Raw genomic sequence first — 18,728 nt, forward strand, 5'->3', positions numbered from 1 at the left:
AAATACAGAGAACAAACTGAGGGTGGATGGGGGGGAGGGGAAAATTGGTGGTGGGCACTGAGGAGGGCACTTGTTGGGATGAGCACTCGTATGCTGTATGTAAGCAATGAACCATGGGAATCTACCCCCAAAACCAAGAGCACACTGTATACACTATATGTGAGCCAACTTGACAATAAATTATATTTTAAAAAGAAAGAAAGAAAGAAAGAAAGAAAGAAAGAAAGAAAGAAAGAAAGAAAGAAAGAAAGAAAAGGGCTCATCTGAGATCAGTCAACAGAAAAAGTATGTAAAATTGAGGGTTGGGGGACACAAGAGAACGAAGTTATTCATCAGTAATGCAGACTTTCAACAGATTTTTTTTTGTCACTTGCAAATCTCACTTTGCTGCTAAGTTTCTCTCAAAGCTGATATGAGGCTATTAATGATTATCTGAAACACACTTGCCCTACTCACTGGATCATATGTGTGGATAAAGGTTCAAAATTCCACCTCAGGAGTTTAACCTGCACAGCATTTCTTACTTTGGGGAGAAAGAATACAATGCAAGGTCTACAGAAATAAAGCATTAAAACGACACTTAAAAGATCAGTTACCCATTCCATCAGTGAAGGTCAAAATATTTATATGCCTCCCTAAGTCCCCTGAATTTAATTACCTCACAAATCCACTTTGGTGCTAAACTGTTCTATAGTCCTAAACTTGTCTTAGTTTCTTGATTTGCATGCCTATGTGCAAAGTATTTACAAGAAAAACTTTTTAAAGACCCACTGAACTGAAATATCTAACCACTGTCTTGCCCACAAAGGTAGAAAATGAGCTCATTTTAAGTAAAAACACCATGGCCACCATCCCACCACGTTCCATGAGGGCAGGGCTTTGTTTATTTGGCAGTGGCCAAATTCCTAACACCAAAAATGGTGCCTCAGCAAATACTGTTGAGTGAATGAATGACCCATGACAGATCCAGCTGAAAAAAGAGGAAACGAACAAGAATCTATTGAGCTAAGAACTGTCTTCAACACCTATTGTGATCGCTGTCATTTAAATATTAAATCAATCAAGTATATATACGAAGAGTAACTATATATTGTTATATATAGATGTCAATAGGAGTTATGAGGATAAGATTTCATGTAGAATTCACTGACCTTTCCAACGCGAAACGGAAAGTGTGTCCATGTGTGAATGAATTTAACATAATGAAGAAGATGAGGAAAGGAATGTTGAATACAAAACATTCCTCATTTCACATGGAGTAATTCAGTAAAACATAGTATCAACTGAAATTTTATCTGATTCCAGAGTGTGCACCCCAAGTCTGAGGTTTTTTTATTTCACTTTCTGCCCATAAATCAATCACCAAATCACACAGAAAAACCAGCAACTAAATAAATTTAGGGTTTTTTCCTGGGTTGGGATTTTTCCCTGCACTTAGCAACTTCTGAAATCATTTTTTCTTTTAATGTTTATTTATTTTCGAGAGAGAGAAAGAGAGAGAGCACGAGCAGAGTAGGGGCAGAGAGAAGGGGAGACGCAGAATCCGAAAGCAGGCTCCAGGCTCCCAGCTGTCAGCACGGGGCCCAACACAGGGCTCGAACTCATGAACCATGAGATCATGAGTTGAGCCAAAGTCGGCTGCTTATCCCACTGAGCCGCCCAGGTGCGCCGTCTTCCGAATATATTTTAAGTGATAGTGTCAGCCCAATTTTTTGCCAGCTTAATGTTATACATGCAGTACAAATGTACACTAGCAAATAAGCTCGAGGTCCAATTAAAAAAAAAAAAAGTCCCACACAAACACACAAACTCCTCATCCCCTGCCTGCATACTACAGGTTCACCATTTTCACGATGCATGCTGGTGTTTAGAAACCCACACAAAAATGAAAATATTTTAATATTAACTACTAATAATGATGAAGCTGGCTGCCATGGGCCGAACGGCCACCCGTGTGCCAGGCACCTACTTACATGCTTATTACCTGTATGATTGCTCTTAGTCCTGCCAACCAATTTGAGAGTAAAGTGTTATTCAATGGAGTACTACGTGGCAATGAGAAAGAATGAAATATGGCCTTTTGTAGCAACGTGGATGGAACTGGAGAGTGTGATGCTAAGTGAAACAAGCTGTACAGAGAAAGACAGATACCATATGGTTTCACTCTTATGTGGATCCTGAGAAACTTGGCAGAAGTTCATGGGGGAGGGGAAGAAAAAAAAAAGAGGTTGGAGAGGGAGAGAGCCAAAGCATAGGAGACTCTTGAAACAAACTGAGGGTTGATGGGGGGTGGGAGGGTGGGTGATGGGTATTGAGGAGGGCACCTGTTGGGATGAGCACTGGGTGTTGTATGGAAACCAATTTGACAATAAACTTCATATACTGAAAAAAAAAAAGAGAGTAAAGTGTTATTACTGCTGCTTTCGCCATTTGGAGATGAGGAAACTGAGGCTCATGGAGATAATAACTTGTCCAGGATCAAGTAAACAAAGGAGCCATGATTTACAAGCTCTCTGTAGAGATCTTTAGAACTAGGACAGAGCTGCCTTTTTGAACTTTTATTTGCTTTACCTGACTACCTTCTGACAGAAGTTCAAGTGTAGATTTCAAAAACAATTTTAATACTAATTAAACGCATACTCAAAAATATAATCTTTTTCCTTTACAAAGAGGGAAAATACATGACACTTTTCAAGGGAGGGAAAATGATCCTTTTTGCCCACAAACATGGTAACTCAGCAAGCCTCTGACCCAGTTCCGGCTGTACTGTATACTGCTCTTCAGACACCGTTGTTTCTAAAATAAATACCCTGGTGCTCAGATTAAAAACAAAACAAAACAAAATAAAATGTAACCTACGAAAGCAGGTCATCTGATTCAATGCATTAGCACCAAACCCTATATGAAAGCAAGTTAAAAGGTTCCTCATCTGTGGACCAAGGATGATCGCGAGAATTTTTCTACCTCCTGAGAGTTCAACAGAGAGGCAAGCTCCACATAAAATGATACAGGCATCTCCTCCCCAAAACTGAATCCTCGCCAGGGACTCTGGACTTGAGAGCATGGCCAACGAGCAAAGCACAGGTTTAGGGGTCAAATAACTTGAGTTCCAATCCCGACCTTACACTTACTATGTAAATGTGGACAAGGTTTTTTAACCTCTAAGATCTCTGATTTCCTCCTGGCAGCAGGAACTATCATAGCCACCCTAAATGGATATTGTGATGGTCACACGGGTAACATGGGGGAAGTGCTCGCCCACTTCCTGGTACAGAGTAGATGGATAACAGAAAGCAAATTTTCTTCCTTTTCCCAAAGGACCTTCTTCACTGGTGTGCTAGAGCTAACTCACACTGGCTTATGGAAGATGTCTAGCAAATTTTTAGGAATTCTGCAGGCCAGTTATTAAATATGACCACTACTAAAAATTAAATTAAACTTAAGTTTTACAATTGTATTAAAGACAAAGGTGGTAAACACTCAAAACTCATCGCTTCCTAGTTTACCTCGTTTTACTATTATCTATGCTCTTGAGGTTATGCCTGTTGTCTGCTAGAGAGTGGAAATACTACATAATGGTGGGTTCTGGTACATTTCCCCCAACTCCACAGTCAGTGACATCACATTTGTAGCCTGAAATGAGCCATGGTAGCGGTATTTACGTGGAAACAGGCAAACACTACAAGTCAGGATTTCCTGTTTTGGGAGAGCCAGGTATTAAACATTCACCAGCATCCCCCTGGTATTCATATTTCATCACATCCCTCTCTGCTGCTGTCTTTCATCTCTCCACTCTGCAACTTATCTACATACACACACATGTCCAGTGAATTTAAAATAAGAATGAAAACGAACACCTAACAGCCTCCAGATAACATCCTTTTCCACCATTCCTTCACTGCCAAATTCACTGGAAATGTTCTTTCTGTGATTCATTCCAACACTTTCTTACCATCAACTCATTTATTTATTCATCTCACAAACATCTTAGTAACTACGATTAACCAGACACTATGAAAGTAACTGGGGACACAAATGTGAGCAAAGCCCAACATGGTCCCTCCTTCACGAGAGTCACATTGTCAAACCCACCTTGAAAAGTCTCCAATGTTCTATTAAGTCCTCCTTTTTTCTCCTCCATGGCCTTTCCTTAGAAAATGTACAATTTCCCCAAATGTTATCTTCTTTTCCTCCATGGTCCTCTATTAAAAAGTCAAGATTTCCTCAGTGTTTTGACTATTTATCTGCCTTCTTTCATCTTTAGGAATTTCACACATTTCTGTGATTTCATCCTCCCTCCAACTCCCAGGAAACCTATTTCTCCCCTAGCCTTCCTCTCTCAGTAACTGGCACCACCATCCACTCAACTGTTTGAGCCAGAAACCCTAAAATCCACATTTCCTGCCTTTCCCTTACCCCTCTTCATCCCAAGCATTAGCAAGTCCTGGGATCTATATCCAAGAGATGTCCCAAATCCAACACAGTACTTCATCCCAGCCTGTCACCCTTGGGCAGGACCTTTCTTTTTCACTTAATCTGTATAAAAGCCTCCGAACCCTCCTCCCTGCTTTACTCTTGCCCCCTCACATCATGCACTACGACAAAGTCAGGGAATATTTTTTTAAAAAAGAAATGTAATCATTTCTCTCCACACTTAAACAAACAAAAAACCTTTATTCCACCCAGAATAAAACCCAAACTTGATTTCGTGGACAACAGGGCCCTTCATGATCTGGGCCTGCCCCCATCCTGACCTCTCCCCCTTCTTGACCTTGCCCCCTTTCAATTCCCACTTGCTCATTCCAAGGCTGGAGCCCTCTGTCCAGATCTTGGCAGGTCTTTGCAGGACTAGCTCCTCCTATCATTCACAAGGATTCAGGAGGCCTTCCCGGACCAACCGACACAACTTTGGCCAGGCCAGGCCAGGCAAGCCCACCCCTCTCCATCACTCTCTATCACTCTGTCCATTCCTTGGTGGTTATCTAGTATCTGTCTTCCTCTACTGGAAAATCAGCTACACAGGAGCAAAAACCTTGTCCTCCTTATTCACCAAGACATCTCTGGTGCCCGAAACAGTGCCTGGCACATGAGAGATGCTCAACAGATATTTGTTGATGAATGAAGCAAGATCCAAAACAAAAAACAAAAAAAAAAAAAACAAAAGCAAAAACAAAAAAAACCAGGCAAAGGCAGAAATAATTGGAAACTAAGACCCTGAAACAAGAGTTTTCTGGGACCGCACAGAGGAATAAGAACAGCAATCTGAAATGGTAACGTGCTAATAGAATGAATCTAATTTCCATCTTTATTAAATTCTAACTTGCCCATGGCTTGAGCTATTTTAGAGGCAACCTAATTTAGTGAGTACCCGTTCTGGTAAATCTATGTTAATTTTCATGGCTAGGTCAAAATATTCTTAAAGGGAAAGAAAATTCCGTGACTTAGAAAAGATTTCCTGCATCCTCAAAAACATTCCTGAGAAGCAGAGTCCCCTGGGCTTCCTCCCATACCTGTGCTGTAATAAATTCCTATCACATACAACAAGCAGGTGGAGGGAGCATGGAGGCAGAGTGCTCTCCTCCCCCGGGAAACTGAGGGTGCCTGCTCTCCACTGCAAGGCTCCTCCACCGAGGACACGGTAAAGTGTTTGTTCCTCTTAACTGAGGCCTCAAAGATCCACATCTCACCCCGTGCTTCCAAATCAAAGCAGACAGCAGGGCTTCTACTTGCTTCTTCTTAACTACTCCTTTCTTATCTAAATCTAATATAAAGAAAAGGGAAGAAGGGAAAGAAGGAGGGACGGAGGGAGGGAAAGAAGAATGGAGCTAGGGAAACAAGGAGAGAGAGAAGGGAAGTCAGGAAAAAAAACGTTCAACGTTTGATTTCTCCCGCCAAGCCATGCTGCACCAGGCGGTGCTGGATGGCGAACATGGGCGTGGGGGAGCCCAGCTCAGTACCTCATCATGGACCACATAGCTCCAGGAGACACTGGGAATCCACTGCTCTTGGGTTCTGGTGGCGACGGTGAGTGGCAGCCACCCCAAGCTCCTCGGTGAGGAAATCGATGCTGCTTCCCGTTCTCCCGGTGAGGCTGCGGGGGCAGTGACGCGGGTGGGGGACTCGCAGGCTGCTGCGGGCTGCGCTGATGGATGACCCCATTGCTCCTAATTGTGTATGTGGAACGGAGCAGAAACAAAGTCAGACAGAATGACAAGGTTTGCAACGAGTAACAGCAGTCCCCTGGCCCACTCCACGGTCTTGTTCCCTGGAAGCAGCCATGCTCAAGTCTTTCACCTCTTTTGTTTCTGGTACGTATCGCAATGCTTTAAAAATAACAAGAGAACATATTTCTTTTTATTTTATTTTATTTATTTTTTTTTATTTTTTTTAATTTTTTTTTTTCAACATTTATTTATTTTTGGGACAGAGAGGGACAGAGCATGAACGGGGGAGGGGCAGAGAGAGAGTGAGACACAGAATCGGAAACAGGCTCCAGGCTCTGAGCCATCAGCCCAGAGCCCGATGCGGGGCTCGAACTCACGGACCGCGAGATCGTGACCTGGCTGAAGTCGGACGCTTAACCGACTGCGCCACCCAAGCGCCCCTCTTTTTATTTTAGAACTTATACTGACTTACTACTACAGAAGACTAGGACTCAGTCCCTCTTACATGGTCACCAACACACACACACACCCTCTTCTTCATGCTTCATCCTCCAAATATAGATTTCTTTCAAAATACTTTGTTGAAGTGATATTCGGGATTTACATAATTTTGATCTTGTAAAATACTGCTCATAGTTGATCCATCCAATGTACCGATTACATTTTCTTTCATGAATCATCTGAGACAGAGTTCATAATCACTGAACGAACAGAAACTAAAACGTCTGATACCACTGAATGATGTCCAGCATTTGGAAAAAAGCAAAGGGGGTTCTTAGACACTGCTACAATCATTTCAGGAGCAATGTCTGAGCACGGGACACAGTGAGCGTGCATCTACCCGTGGTCCCAGTAAGTCCACTCCTATGGTTATGCCCGAGAGAAGCTCACATGTATTTGCACACAAAAAAATCCACTGCAGCATAGTTTACAATAGTACAAGCTGTGAAAATTACCTAAATTCCAAATCCAGAAAGAGTTAAATAAATTGTGATAATTAAATACTGTACAACAGTTAAAATGAATGTACTATAGCTACACATATGGACAATGATGTACCTCAAAAATCTCAAAGAGAAAAGCAAGTGATACTATTTATATAAAGTTTAAAAATATATTAAAAGATACTCTTTGGTATTCACTGGTATATACATACAAAGTAAGGGCATAAAGATAATCATAGAAATGAAAAGTGACAAGTTCAGGATTATGGTTACTTTTAGAGAAAGAGGTTAGGGACAGGAGTCAGGGAATGTTATTCTCTGCATGTTGGAAATTATATCAAATTTTTTAGAAAAGAAAGAAAAGTAAAAAGAAACTTAACTTTCAGGAGCTGCTCTTTCACTGAAAATGTTTCTTCCTAAAAGTGATGTCAAATCTAAGAAATGCCACTCCATTTCTATGGTCTAATACTAAAATTTAGGAATAAATTGCTCTTTATGTAGGAGAGTCTCCCAACATTTGTTTCTGTTACTGTTTTTTTCCTGCTCCTGGATCATATGATAAAAGACCTCAAGAACAACTTAGTACCAAGAGGTTTACTCTAAATGAACAGATAAGGGGCGCCTGGGTGGCTCAGTCAGTTAAGCGTCTGGCTTCGGCTCAGGCCATGATCTCACGTGATCTCACATCAGGCTCTGTGCTGACAGCTCAGAGCCTGGAGCCTGCTTCAGATTCCGTGTCTCCCTCTCTCTCTGCCCCTCTCCCACTCATGCTCTGTCTCTGTCTCTCAAAAATGAATAAACATCAAAAAAAATTTTTTTAAATGAACAGATAAAGTGGAAGGAGAGCCCTAAGAATCTGTACAAAACTGTGTGTGTATACATGATTCTGGGGAAAGGGGACACAATTCTGTGAATTTAAAAAAAAATTTTTTTTTAACTTTTTTTTGCTTTTGAGACAGGGGGAGACAGAGCGTGAGTGGGGGAGGGGCAGAGAGAGAGGGAGACACAGAATCCGAAGCATGCTCCAGGCTCTGAGCTGTCAGCACAGAGCCCGACGCGAGGCTCGAACCCACAAACCTGACCTGAGCTGAAGTCGGACACTTAACCGACTGCGCCACCCGGGGGGCCCCAATTCTGTAAATTTTCAAAAGCGTCATGATCCCCAGTACACTCAGAACCTCTGAGCTGACCTCATGGTACAAATGTGAGCCTAGGCCATGAGCAGCAGGTGTCCTGGGAGGTCTCTAGGTCCCTTCTCTGTGTTCCTTCCATGCAGGCAGGGGTGCTCAGGGACAGACCTGCGGCTCTGAAGTCGCACAGACAGGGCTCTCTCAATCCCGGGGTTGGGTGACTCTGGAGGGGTTACCTTCTGTGATTCTGTTTTCTCCTCCGTAAAATGAGGCCAACAGCGATTGTGGGCATTAAGTGACTTCAAGCCTGTAAATGGTGTGGCACAGTGCCTGACACATGAACAGAACTCAAGAGATATTAACCATTTTTGGCCAGGTCTCCCTGGTACATGCTCTCCATTCCTTCCTACCACTTTTCACAACTGTAATCAGTTACTCATGGAATTACTTATACAATGTCTGTCTTCCCTGATATTGCATATGCCCTTGGGGGGAAGAAATCTTCTGTCTCCTTCTTGGTCAGGCACAAAATGAGTATGTATTGAATGGATAGAGAAAAGATGAAGGAAAGAACGAATGTCTCCACTTATGCAGAGCTGCTGGTTATGAGAGCCAAAAGTTTCTAAAAAACAAAGCAGAGGCTAGAAGCTTTTCACCTTCTGAGCTATATATTAGCAATATGATTTCTCACATAGAACTTCTAACAGTTTAGCATAATGAAGGCCAGAAACAATTATTAAAGAAATAAAAGAGACAATTATCCCTTTTGAAAAAAGCCTGGCTCAACAGTGACCAGATGAAAAAGAATGCTGTATACAGGCAACGGTGGCCTGGAAAGTCCCGAGCCCAGAGGAGACACGACTTCGGTGATGAAGTTAAAATGCTCTGGACTGGACCACAGGAGAGGGTCTGCAGCCAGCTTTCTGCTATCAGTGAGCAAAGCAGAAAGGGGTTAGGAGGCGGAGACAAAAATGATGCAAGAAGGAAGTGGGAAGCAAGATGAGCTGATAGGTTGTTTGTAAAAAGTAAGGCAGGCACTGCCATTACTCCCATTGGTTGAGAGGTTGCAGAGGAAAGGCATTCTCATAGAAGCCAAGGGGAGGTTCTCTGGCTCACAGCTTTCTTGGCAGGAGCTTAGGTCAAAATGATAACTGAGCTCCTTCCTTTTACACGCCTCTGAGATTTACAGAGAGCCAATAGAGCACTAAAGTCTATTTAAATTATCTCCAAGCACGCCCAGGCAGGAAGGTGATCAGAATTTAATGACTCATCTCAGCTTGTTGCCACTCAATAACACTGCTCTTATCTTTATGTCAAGGAGTATAAAGAGGTAGGGAATGGGATAAAAAGGCAAGATTTTTTTTTAAGCTAAAATTCTTCATCAGATAAAGCAGAAGAATAAATCAACCACGTTTTTAAGAGTTCAAAAGTAAGGGCCTTATAATTACTGAAAAATGGGGTCTGCATGTCAAACTGTAAGTAATTATGGATTTGATAGAGAAAGAAAAATATAGTATGTGCTTCAACTTTTAATGTGCCACAGCATTCTTACCATCTATAATCTACAGGATATAATGAATGTACTTAAATTCTTTTTTTTTTTTAATGTGCTTAAATTCTTTAAGTGAAAATGGGCTACTAATTAAAATTGACCTTTAATTTGAATATAACCTGTGAGTATTCCTGTATGGTTTAGACTGGCCTTTTGCAGAATTCCAAAACGAGACTCCCAAAACTCTTAAGTAACAGCATCATCCTTAGAACAAGTAAGCAGGTTCCAACTTAGCAGTGCTTTTTGATAGACAACACGCATTTGAATGCAGGGATTCAAGGCAAGCTATTAAAAAAAACCTGTCACCATTTGCAACCACTTCTCTTTGTGAATCAAGAGGTCTCCATAGTATGCAACCGAAACAATCTAGCGATAGAAACCTGTAATCAGCATGGATACTTGCCAATTCCAAATTTGGGGCTCCCAAAATCTTTACGGTCCTCACTGACTTTTATAAAGTGTGAAGAGTTTGAACATATCTGATGCATTTATTTTAACAAAACAAGACTTACTAATTTATGGGCCAAGAGGTTACATTTAACACAAGAGTGTACTTTTATTTATTTATTTTTGAATGAAAGTTTGAAAGCTATTGATCTAAGTAATTCTCTGTGCACGCTCTGCTTGATGGCAAAACTTAAAAATGACTTACGATTTCTCTTGCTTGTGGGATAGGGAAAAGAGATCATAAACCAGGCACACTCCAAACACTGTGATGCCGGTCTCCTTCACCAGCATCGCACAGGTCCCCAGCAACAAACTGAGCAGCAAGAAGAAGGGAGACACCGTGGGAGGGAAACATTCCCCAACATGACGCTGGTCCACACTCCTGGAAAACAAGATTGAGACTCTTTTAATCTAAGAAGAAATATGGGTCACTGACAAACACCAACTTTTTAAAAAATATGATTTAACTCAATTTCATCGTATTCTAAGTAAGTAGGTGAACAAAGATTTCTTCGTGAATATTCATCACTGAGTTATTTGATATTGCAAAGATGAAAAAAGTAAATGCCCAACAACACTGAACTTTGGTATTTAAATTAAAATACACATAAATTATGATAAAAGATGGCATATAACAAATGGATATTGAAAAAAACACTTAAAAATTTTTTTAACGTTTATTTATTTTTGAGAGAGACAGAGACCAAGTGTGAGCAGGGGAGGGGCAGAGAGAGAGGGAGACACAGAATCTGAAGCAGGCTCCAGGCTCTGAGCCGTCAGCACAGAGCCCGATTCGGGGCTCAAACACATGAACCACGAGATCAAGACCTGAGATGAAGTTGGACGCCCAACTGAAGGAGTCACCCAGGCGTTCCCCCAACCAAAAACACTTAACATGATACCATAAAGATACAGTTAGTGACATGGAAGGATATTTGGTCAATATATTTTAAATGAATAATACGAGTTACTAAGCCATATACATGAACTCTGGAGCCAGGTTCCCTGGGTTCAAATCACAGCTTTGCAGTTAACTAACAGGGTATTATGGGGCAGGTTAGTATGCCTCTCGGGGCCTCGGTTTCCTCATATATGAAATGGGATCACAGTGTTGCAGGCAGGATTACATAAATGACTTATTACATGTGGAGTGGCTATCACATCATTATTATTATTCTAGTGAAAGTGTTTTATATACTTCTATACACAAATCAGTCAGTAGATATACAGAATCCTCATTTTTCTGTGATGAAAATACAGATGATTTGGCCTTTTTCTTTTTTTCTGGTTAATTTGCATTTTTAAATTTATTTTCCAAGGAGATGTATTAGATAAAGTGTCTTTTTTCCTCAGTATAATTCCCAGCAGGGATTTTCAAAAGTCTCCTAGACCTATAAATCCTTTTTTCACCTTATATCATAGAATCAGCCCACACCAAAACTCATCACTATTCCTTCAGTAGGTGCCACACCCATTTGCCCCTAATCCTCTGAAGCAAGGCCAATATTTCTGTAGCTGCGACACCTGACTCTCACTGGTATGTCTTGGAACAATCACCTAAAATTATATGCCAAATTTGTGGCAGATACGCATTTTCCTCTTAAGCTGGTCTAGAGCTTACATTGCTAAAATTGAGAATGGCACGCACAACAGAAACTGTAACACCACGGCTCATTATCACACAGATACGGACACGCTGCTGGCCTCATCATGTTCCCGAATATATCAACGACACAGCAAAAGCTGCCCAGAATAAGTTTAAACCCAAAAGCAACTGTGAATCTTGTTCTAATACCGGAGCAAACAGGAAGCAACTACTTGGTGAATTTGGATTTATATTTCTAAGATTTTCACAACAGCACTTCATACGATTAGCTTTGTGACTCTGTAGAAAGTCACAGAGCCAGGAATAGAGGCCTAATACCACACAGGTATCCCCCGCTTTTCAAAAGTTCACATTACTGCCACTTTACTTTTATGAAAGACCTACCTTCGTACCTATTTTCACTAACAGAAAGAAATCTGAAGAAGGTCTTTGCTTTTACGAAAAAAGGTGAAAAGCAAAAACAGCATTTGTTTGTTAGGAACCATTGTAGAGGTGCTGTTAGGAACCCACAGCAGCAGGGGCAGCCCCCAACAAGTTCCTTCCCGGGAACCACACCCAGCATCTCAGTCCCAAGCCTCCAGAGAGCTGAACCGTGTGAGCCTCTGTGCCTTATCTCCATCTATTCCGTGCATTCATTAGCAAGATGTGTCCTAAGATATCAGAAAAAGCCTAAGAGAAGTTGTTTTTTGGGTCTGGGAATGCCCCCAATTTTTCCATAGAAATTAACGGTAATTGCTTCTTCACTTTGAGCCATTTCAGCTTACAAAAGGTTTCAGAGAAATGCTCTACTTTCAGATAGCATGGGAAACCTGTACTAAGAAAAGGCTCCACTCGTTAAACCGAAATTTCGTAAGAATTAATTCTTTTCATTCTTGATCATCCAAGGTCTAAACCTGTTTGTTACAGGGCTTCTCAATCTCAATCTTGGTACTACTAGCATTTTGGGGAAAACGATTCTTTGTTGTTAGGGCTGTACTGAACATTGTAGGATGCTTGGCCTCTACTTACTAAATGCCAACCGGTAACACCTTTCCAGTTAACGACAAGCAAAAGTGTCTCCAGAAATTGTCAAATATCCCCAGGGGAAGGGCAAAAGTGTCCCACATTGAGAACCACTTGTTTAGAATTGTATTTCTCAAGGTCCCGGGGCTCTGTAAGATGGTAGGTCATCAAACTGAGCCAAAGATCAAAGCTCATAAATCCCTAACCAGACATCTCTCCACAAAGTAGGGTAACAGGATTCACTCTCCCCTTTTCTGGGCCACTCTCTGAGCCATCCACCTCGCTCCTATTCTCTTTTTAACCTGCCCCTTTCCCTATGTGGCCATGTCACAACTCAAGTAAGAATCTGAGCACTTTGGGGGAGAAGGGACACTATAATGGGAAATTATTTTATTGCTTTTCAGTATCCCAAAGCAAGGAACTTCTGTGTTTTGATGAAAGGGTGTGTATATTAGAAAACCATGGTTGAGAAATACTACTTCTAATTCAGCCTTGTTATTTTAAGCTCTGAGCTACTTTCGTGAGGATAATAAAGAGGAAAAAAAAATTAGGACCAAAATGAACAGGAAGAATTAAACCAATCATGGCCAAATGGAAGACAGGACCATATCCAATATATACTGGCTCGGAGCGAAGATTTCAAATTCCATTCTCAGTAAGAAATGACAAGTAGGAATAATCAAGAAGCAAGGAGCACTAGGAGAGCAGTTCCTTTAAAAGGCTATGACAAAGTTGAGAATATGGCTGGAGGAGAGAGCAGCCTTGCATTTGGTAAGGGCAGGTTTCCTATCCTGATCTCCATGAAGCTTTCTAAGCTTTTTACCGCCAAGAAGCCTCCCTCATCTCTCAGGCAGATGCTCAGAGTCCGCACTACCCCCCAGCCCCCAACATGACAGAAATTCCCAAGGGGACAGCATTATTGTAACCACACAGAAGGGCATTCTTAGCCATACATACATACATACCTATTGTAGGAGAGAAAGGCCAACAGAAACAGCAGGCATGCTAACACGTCAGCTCTGCCAACAATTCCAGCCACCTAGAAAGTTTGAAAAGATAAAAACCTCAGAAAGTCACTTTCAGGAAACCGTTATAGAATGGATTCGTTTTTAGATGAATGAAAAGTATGATAAAATAAGAAAACACATTCTTCTTCAAAAGTTGACTTATGACTAACCACCTCTTATATCATATATATAACGATAAGTTTATAGGAGGAAAAAAAAGGAAGGAAGAGAAAATATTTTCATGCTTAATTTCATTTTAACCTTTCTTCTATAGAAGGCCAATTCATATCACCAAAGCTTATTCCTTTGTTGATTTATTCAAAAATATTTTCTGAGTAATGACTGAAGTCCAGACACTGTGCTAGTCTTCAGGCAGCAGAGTGCTAACAGAGCAGAAGATATTTACAGAGTACTAGAAAAAAATAAGTTTAGGAAACAATAATTCTGGTAAAAACAGGAATGAGTATAAACTCTTGATGGCCATGTATGTATGTGTGTCTGTGTCAGTGTGTTTCTTAGTTCTGTCACTGAAAGAGCCTAAACGCAAGCTACCCCACTAGCAAAGAGTCATCCTGGCGCTGACCACACACATTTCTCCACTAAGGAGAACGGGGGTCCTTGGAGAAGTGGCTGACTCCAGGGCTGAGGCAAAGGAGTTCGAACCCTGCGTCAGGCTCTGTGCTGAAGGGTTCAGAGCCTGGAGCCTGCTTCAGATTCTGTGTCTCCCTCTCTCTCTGCCCCTCCCCACTCACACTCTCAAAAATAAATAAACATTAAATTTTTTTTTAAGTGACAAGTATGTGTCAAAAGGGCACAGAAGCTGGTGACAAAGGGCTCCCACCGACCAAATATCAGACCATTTGAACATCAAAATAAGTAAAGACGATAATAAAATAAACCATTTAAAAAAACCAGACATCCATGAATGCATACTGATATTGATGGATGGATGAATGAATGCACAATATAAGTACACACATAAATACAGTAAGCAAGTGAATGGAAAATAATAGAAATCTCTTCCTTACATTAAAAAGCAAGTTAATGAATGTAGAGGGAATAGTGCAGCTGACAAATAGCCATTTTGTTTCCAAAAGAGTCAAGATTAGATAGAGCAAGAAACATCACAAAATACCAGTGGATGCTAAATCTAGGGTATAAAGGTTTGGTGAGGCAAAGCGTATTAGTAGGGCTTCAAAGCATGTCCTCATCAATTACTTGTTAAATGAAAAAGTAAAAAGAATAACTACACTATGGAGAAAACTCATTACACCTTAACTGGAGGTTCAAACTTGACTTCAACAATAAAGGGCCAATGGATGTGGCATGCCTCTGCACATGATACCCTGAGAAGGACACAATATCACTTTTGTCAAATTCCAGCCAAGGATGCATAACCTGAATGTAATCATAAGAAAACATCAGACAAACCCAGGATGAGGAATGTTCTATTAAATACGTAAATAAATATATTTTATATTAATAAAGTATAAAATACAACAATTATACGTTATCTGGTAACATTAAAATTCCAGTATTTTAATATGTTCTAATTTATACCATATCATGATTTATTATGTTACAACTCCTATAATCTAACGTATTATAATATTACATATATGATATTATTATATAATACATGTATGTATATTATACCTGCATAATCTACTACATGTGCATATATTATGTATTAACAACTTATATATTTTATATTTTTACATATTTCTATATGTATTTACATACAATATATAGTTATACTATTTTTATTTATATATTATAAATTTTAACATATATATAAATCATGTTATACTTTGTATATGTTATATATATTATAATCATTTGATATAATATCAATGTTTATATATGTTATATAACATCAACTGCAATGTTATAATAAACATCATGTAAACATTTTATATTATGCACATTAAATATAAGTTTTAAATTATATTTAAAGCTGTGAGTTATATTATAAAAAGACAACGAAGACTGGTAACTACTCCAAACTTAAGGAGACTGAAGAGAATGACTAATGGCCTTGGTTTTAGAAAATACACAACTAAATTATTCTGGTGCAAAGAGGCATGAATTACGCAACCTACTCTCAAATACTTCAGAATACAAATAATATTTTTATATATTAAGGGAGAAAGAGAGGAAGAATGACAAAACAAATGTGGCAAAATGTTAAAAATTGATGAGTCTGGATAAAGGGTATATGGTCACTGTATTTTTGAGGTTTAAAATTATTTTTTTAATGTGTTACTTTAGAAAGGTACTAAAATGGAAGAGGGGTAGAGGACAGACAGCTTTTTATAAATCTTTGTATTATTTCATTACTACTTAAAATGTGTGTGCATTTCTCTTACTCTTTTGAAATCCAAGAAACAAAACTGTAAAGGAAAAAAATGGAGGATGGTTCAAAGAATGCTTCAAAAAAGGCTACGTATGAGCTGGATCTTAAAGATGAGTCAGACCTCACAAGGGAAATGAACAGGGTTGACATTTCAGGCACAGAGAACAGCATCACCCAAACCACAGAGGACCTGAAGTCCACAGTGTGTTAGAGAATCAACCATAATTAATAGTGGAAAATAGAGTTCTGGGAAATGTACCTATAAATACTCTCATATAATGAGCACACTTTGCATTCATAAAGAAGAGGGAATGACACATGCATGGAACTAAACCATCCAAGGCTTGAATACAGACTCCTTCTCTTGCCATTTGAATGAGACTCAATTTTGTTATCTTTAATTTCTGGGATTTGGTTTTGTTATCTTTAAAATGAGTATAACACCCACATCTCACGTTACTGTTATAATTAATGAGTTTACATATATATATATATATGTATGTATATATATATGTATGTATATATATACACTTTATATATATAAAGTGTATATATATATAAACTTCATTAGATAAATGAATATATTAGTTGAGAATATAAATAGAACGTAATTTAGTTATATACCTGCATATGGATTGACAGCAAGTCACATATTGAGAAAAATTCAAGTCCAATGTACACCAAGAGAAAACTGGATACAGCCAAAGAATTACACTAGCAGTACAGAGTTAAAAGCTATTAGCTAATGTGGCTGCCTGGACTATCCACTGTTCATTGATCCATTCATTTATAAGGCATTTGCATGCTAAATCAGGAAGATGGCATGACACAAAGGAGGTACACAGTGACAATATGGTGTCACCTCAGTGTCAGAACTAGCTCAGACTTACAGTCTGTAGAGCAACAATTGCACACAGGTTCACTGTGAGCCCAGATCTGCTCAGTCTACACCACCACATCTCTGAGCATTGAGCTCAGCATCACCTGCGAGGCCTCTAGAACACTCAACAGAGAGCCCAACTCACTAGCAACAAAGTCTTGGGAGAAAGCCACACATCTGGACCCAGAGGGACGCTCACCACAGCACAACTGATGTGGCCAACTCACACAACAGCAAGAGGTGCAAGCTGATATTGGGTGTAGCAAGTTGGGATGAGGCAATCACAAGCCAGGCAAGCATAACTAATGTGCTAAAGGAGCCTGAAGCCTACTTCTCAAATTGCAGCCAGTTAGTGCTTCTGGGAAGCAGCAGCAGCAGCAGCAGAATGTGCCAGCTGGATGTGCCCAGATATAAAGAATGTAGTGTCCCTTGGAGCGGAAGCTCAGAGGGGTTGTTGAAATGTTAATGCTAACAGTGACAGACTCTGTGGCCAGTTTCAAACCACCAAGCATTCACTGAACACCTACTCTATATCCCTGTTGAGCTGGGGTCTCTGGGGCAAGAGGGTTAGATGTCTTAAAAACAAGATGCTTGACACCAACTACTATATGTCAAGACCAACCATTCACTTTCACTGTGATTCAATTAGTCGGTAGCATCATGTTCAGTAATTGCATGATTTATTCCACTCAACAAACATTTTCCAAGTGCCTCCTATTTGCCAGGTACTGGGCCAGCTGGAGGGACATAACCTGCCTCAAGGAGTTTAACATCTGGTTGGGAGTCAAAAGAGGGTACTGCATGTATCATAAAGAGGAGAAATCATTGCCATGAGAGAATGGAGAGATTAATTTTGACTGTAGAATCTGGGAAGGCTTCACGGAAAGGCTGGTGTTATACACTAACATCTAAAGGAGAGGCAAGAAGGGCTCAGTAAGTTGAAGACAGGGGAATGTGAATCCTGGGCCAGGGAAGGAACACAGAAGCATTCCAGGCAGAGGAAAGACCAGTCTCAAAACACAGGTGTTTCTGGAAGGGAAAGCATAAAGGGATGAAAGCATGGAGTAAATGAAAATGGACAGGAATGGGCAATGGGAAGCAAACTGGGATGCTAAGTTGGAGCTCCTGGGTTTGATTCTATGACAACGTAGGCTGAACTGTAGGGTGCTGGGAAATACAAAGGACCCAGCCAAAAATACATGCAGATGGATAGCATGTACTTCTGCCTCAAGCTGCAGGTTTTCATCAGCAAAAGGGTAGCTGTAACTTGAGAACTGAACTCTGTAACACATACTCAAGTAATGGAAAAAATGAGTGAACATCACCGGGGTAGAATGGAAACAATGTAACATTCAGATCTAGGTCCTAGTGAGCTTAACAGAATCACATGTGGAAATTACCAATTAAGAATTTAATTTGTCCCCAAAACTTGTTATTTCTTAGAATAACATTCATAGGATTTGTACAAAGTATTGCATGTGTATCAAGTTATTGATTGTTCCATCTGCAAGAATGAGTCCCATTAGTGTTAGACAGGGACAGGAAACACACACTTAACACATCCAACAGCTGAAAGCCAGAATGACTGATTAGATCACTACCAATTCTCTCCTACGTGCTCTTGTCCCAGTTCTGGAAAT

At 40.2% G+C, this 18,728-nt stretch overlaps 1 protein-coding gene across 2 annotated transcripts in view; it reads right to left on the bottom strand.

The window, feature by feature from the left end:
- TMTC1 (transmembrane O-mannosyltransferase targeting cadherins 1) overlaps positions 1–18,728 on the bottom strand; it is a 270,701-nt gene that overhangs the window by 226,514 nt on the left and 25,459 nt on the right. For both annotated transcript variants that reach the window (XM_047066852.1, XM_047066851.1), the window contains exons 3-5: positions 13,811–13,884; positions 10,443–10,619; positions 5,958–6,164 (exon numbers count right to left, since the gene is read on the bottom strand). In XM_047066852.1, coding sequence (XP_046922808.1) covers positions 5,958–6,164; positions 10,443–10,619; positions 13,811–13,884 — 458 coding nt within the window. The remainder of the gene's footprint in view (positions 1–5,957; positions 6,165–10,442; positions 10,620–13,810; positions 13,885–18,728) is intronic.

The sequence above is a fragment of the Lynx rufus genome, unplaced genomic scaffold (assembly GCF_022079265.1).
Source record: "Lynx rufus isolate CCGP_SWC_20201006 ecotype Redwood Valley unplaced genomic scaffold, mLynRuf1.p SCAF_7, whole genome shotgun sequence".
In the NCBI taxonomy this organism is placed as follows: Eukaryota; Metazoa; Chordata; class Mammalia; order Carnivora; family Felidae; genus Lynx; species Lynx rufus.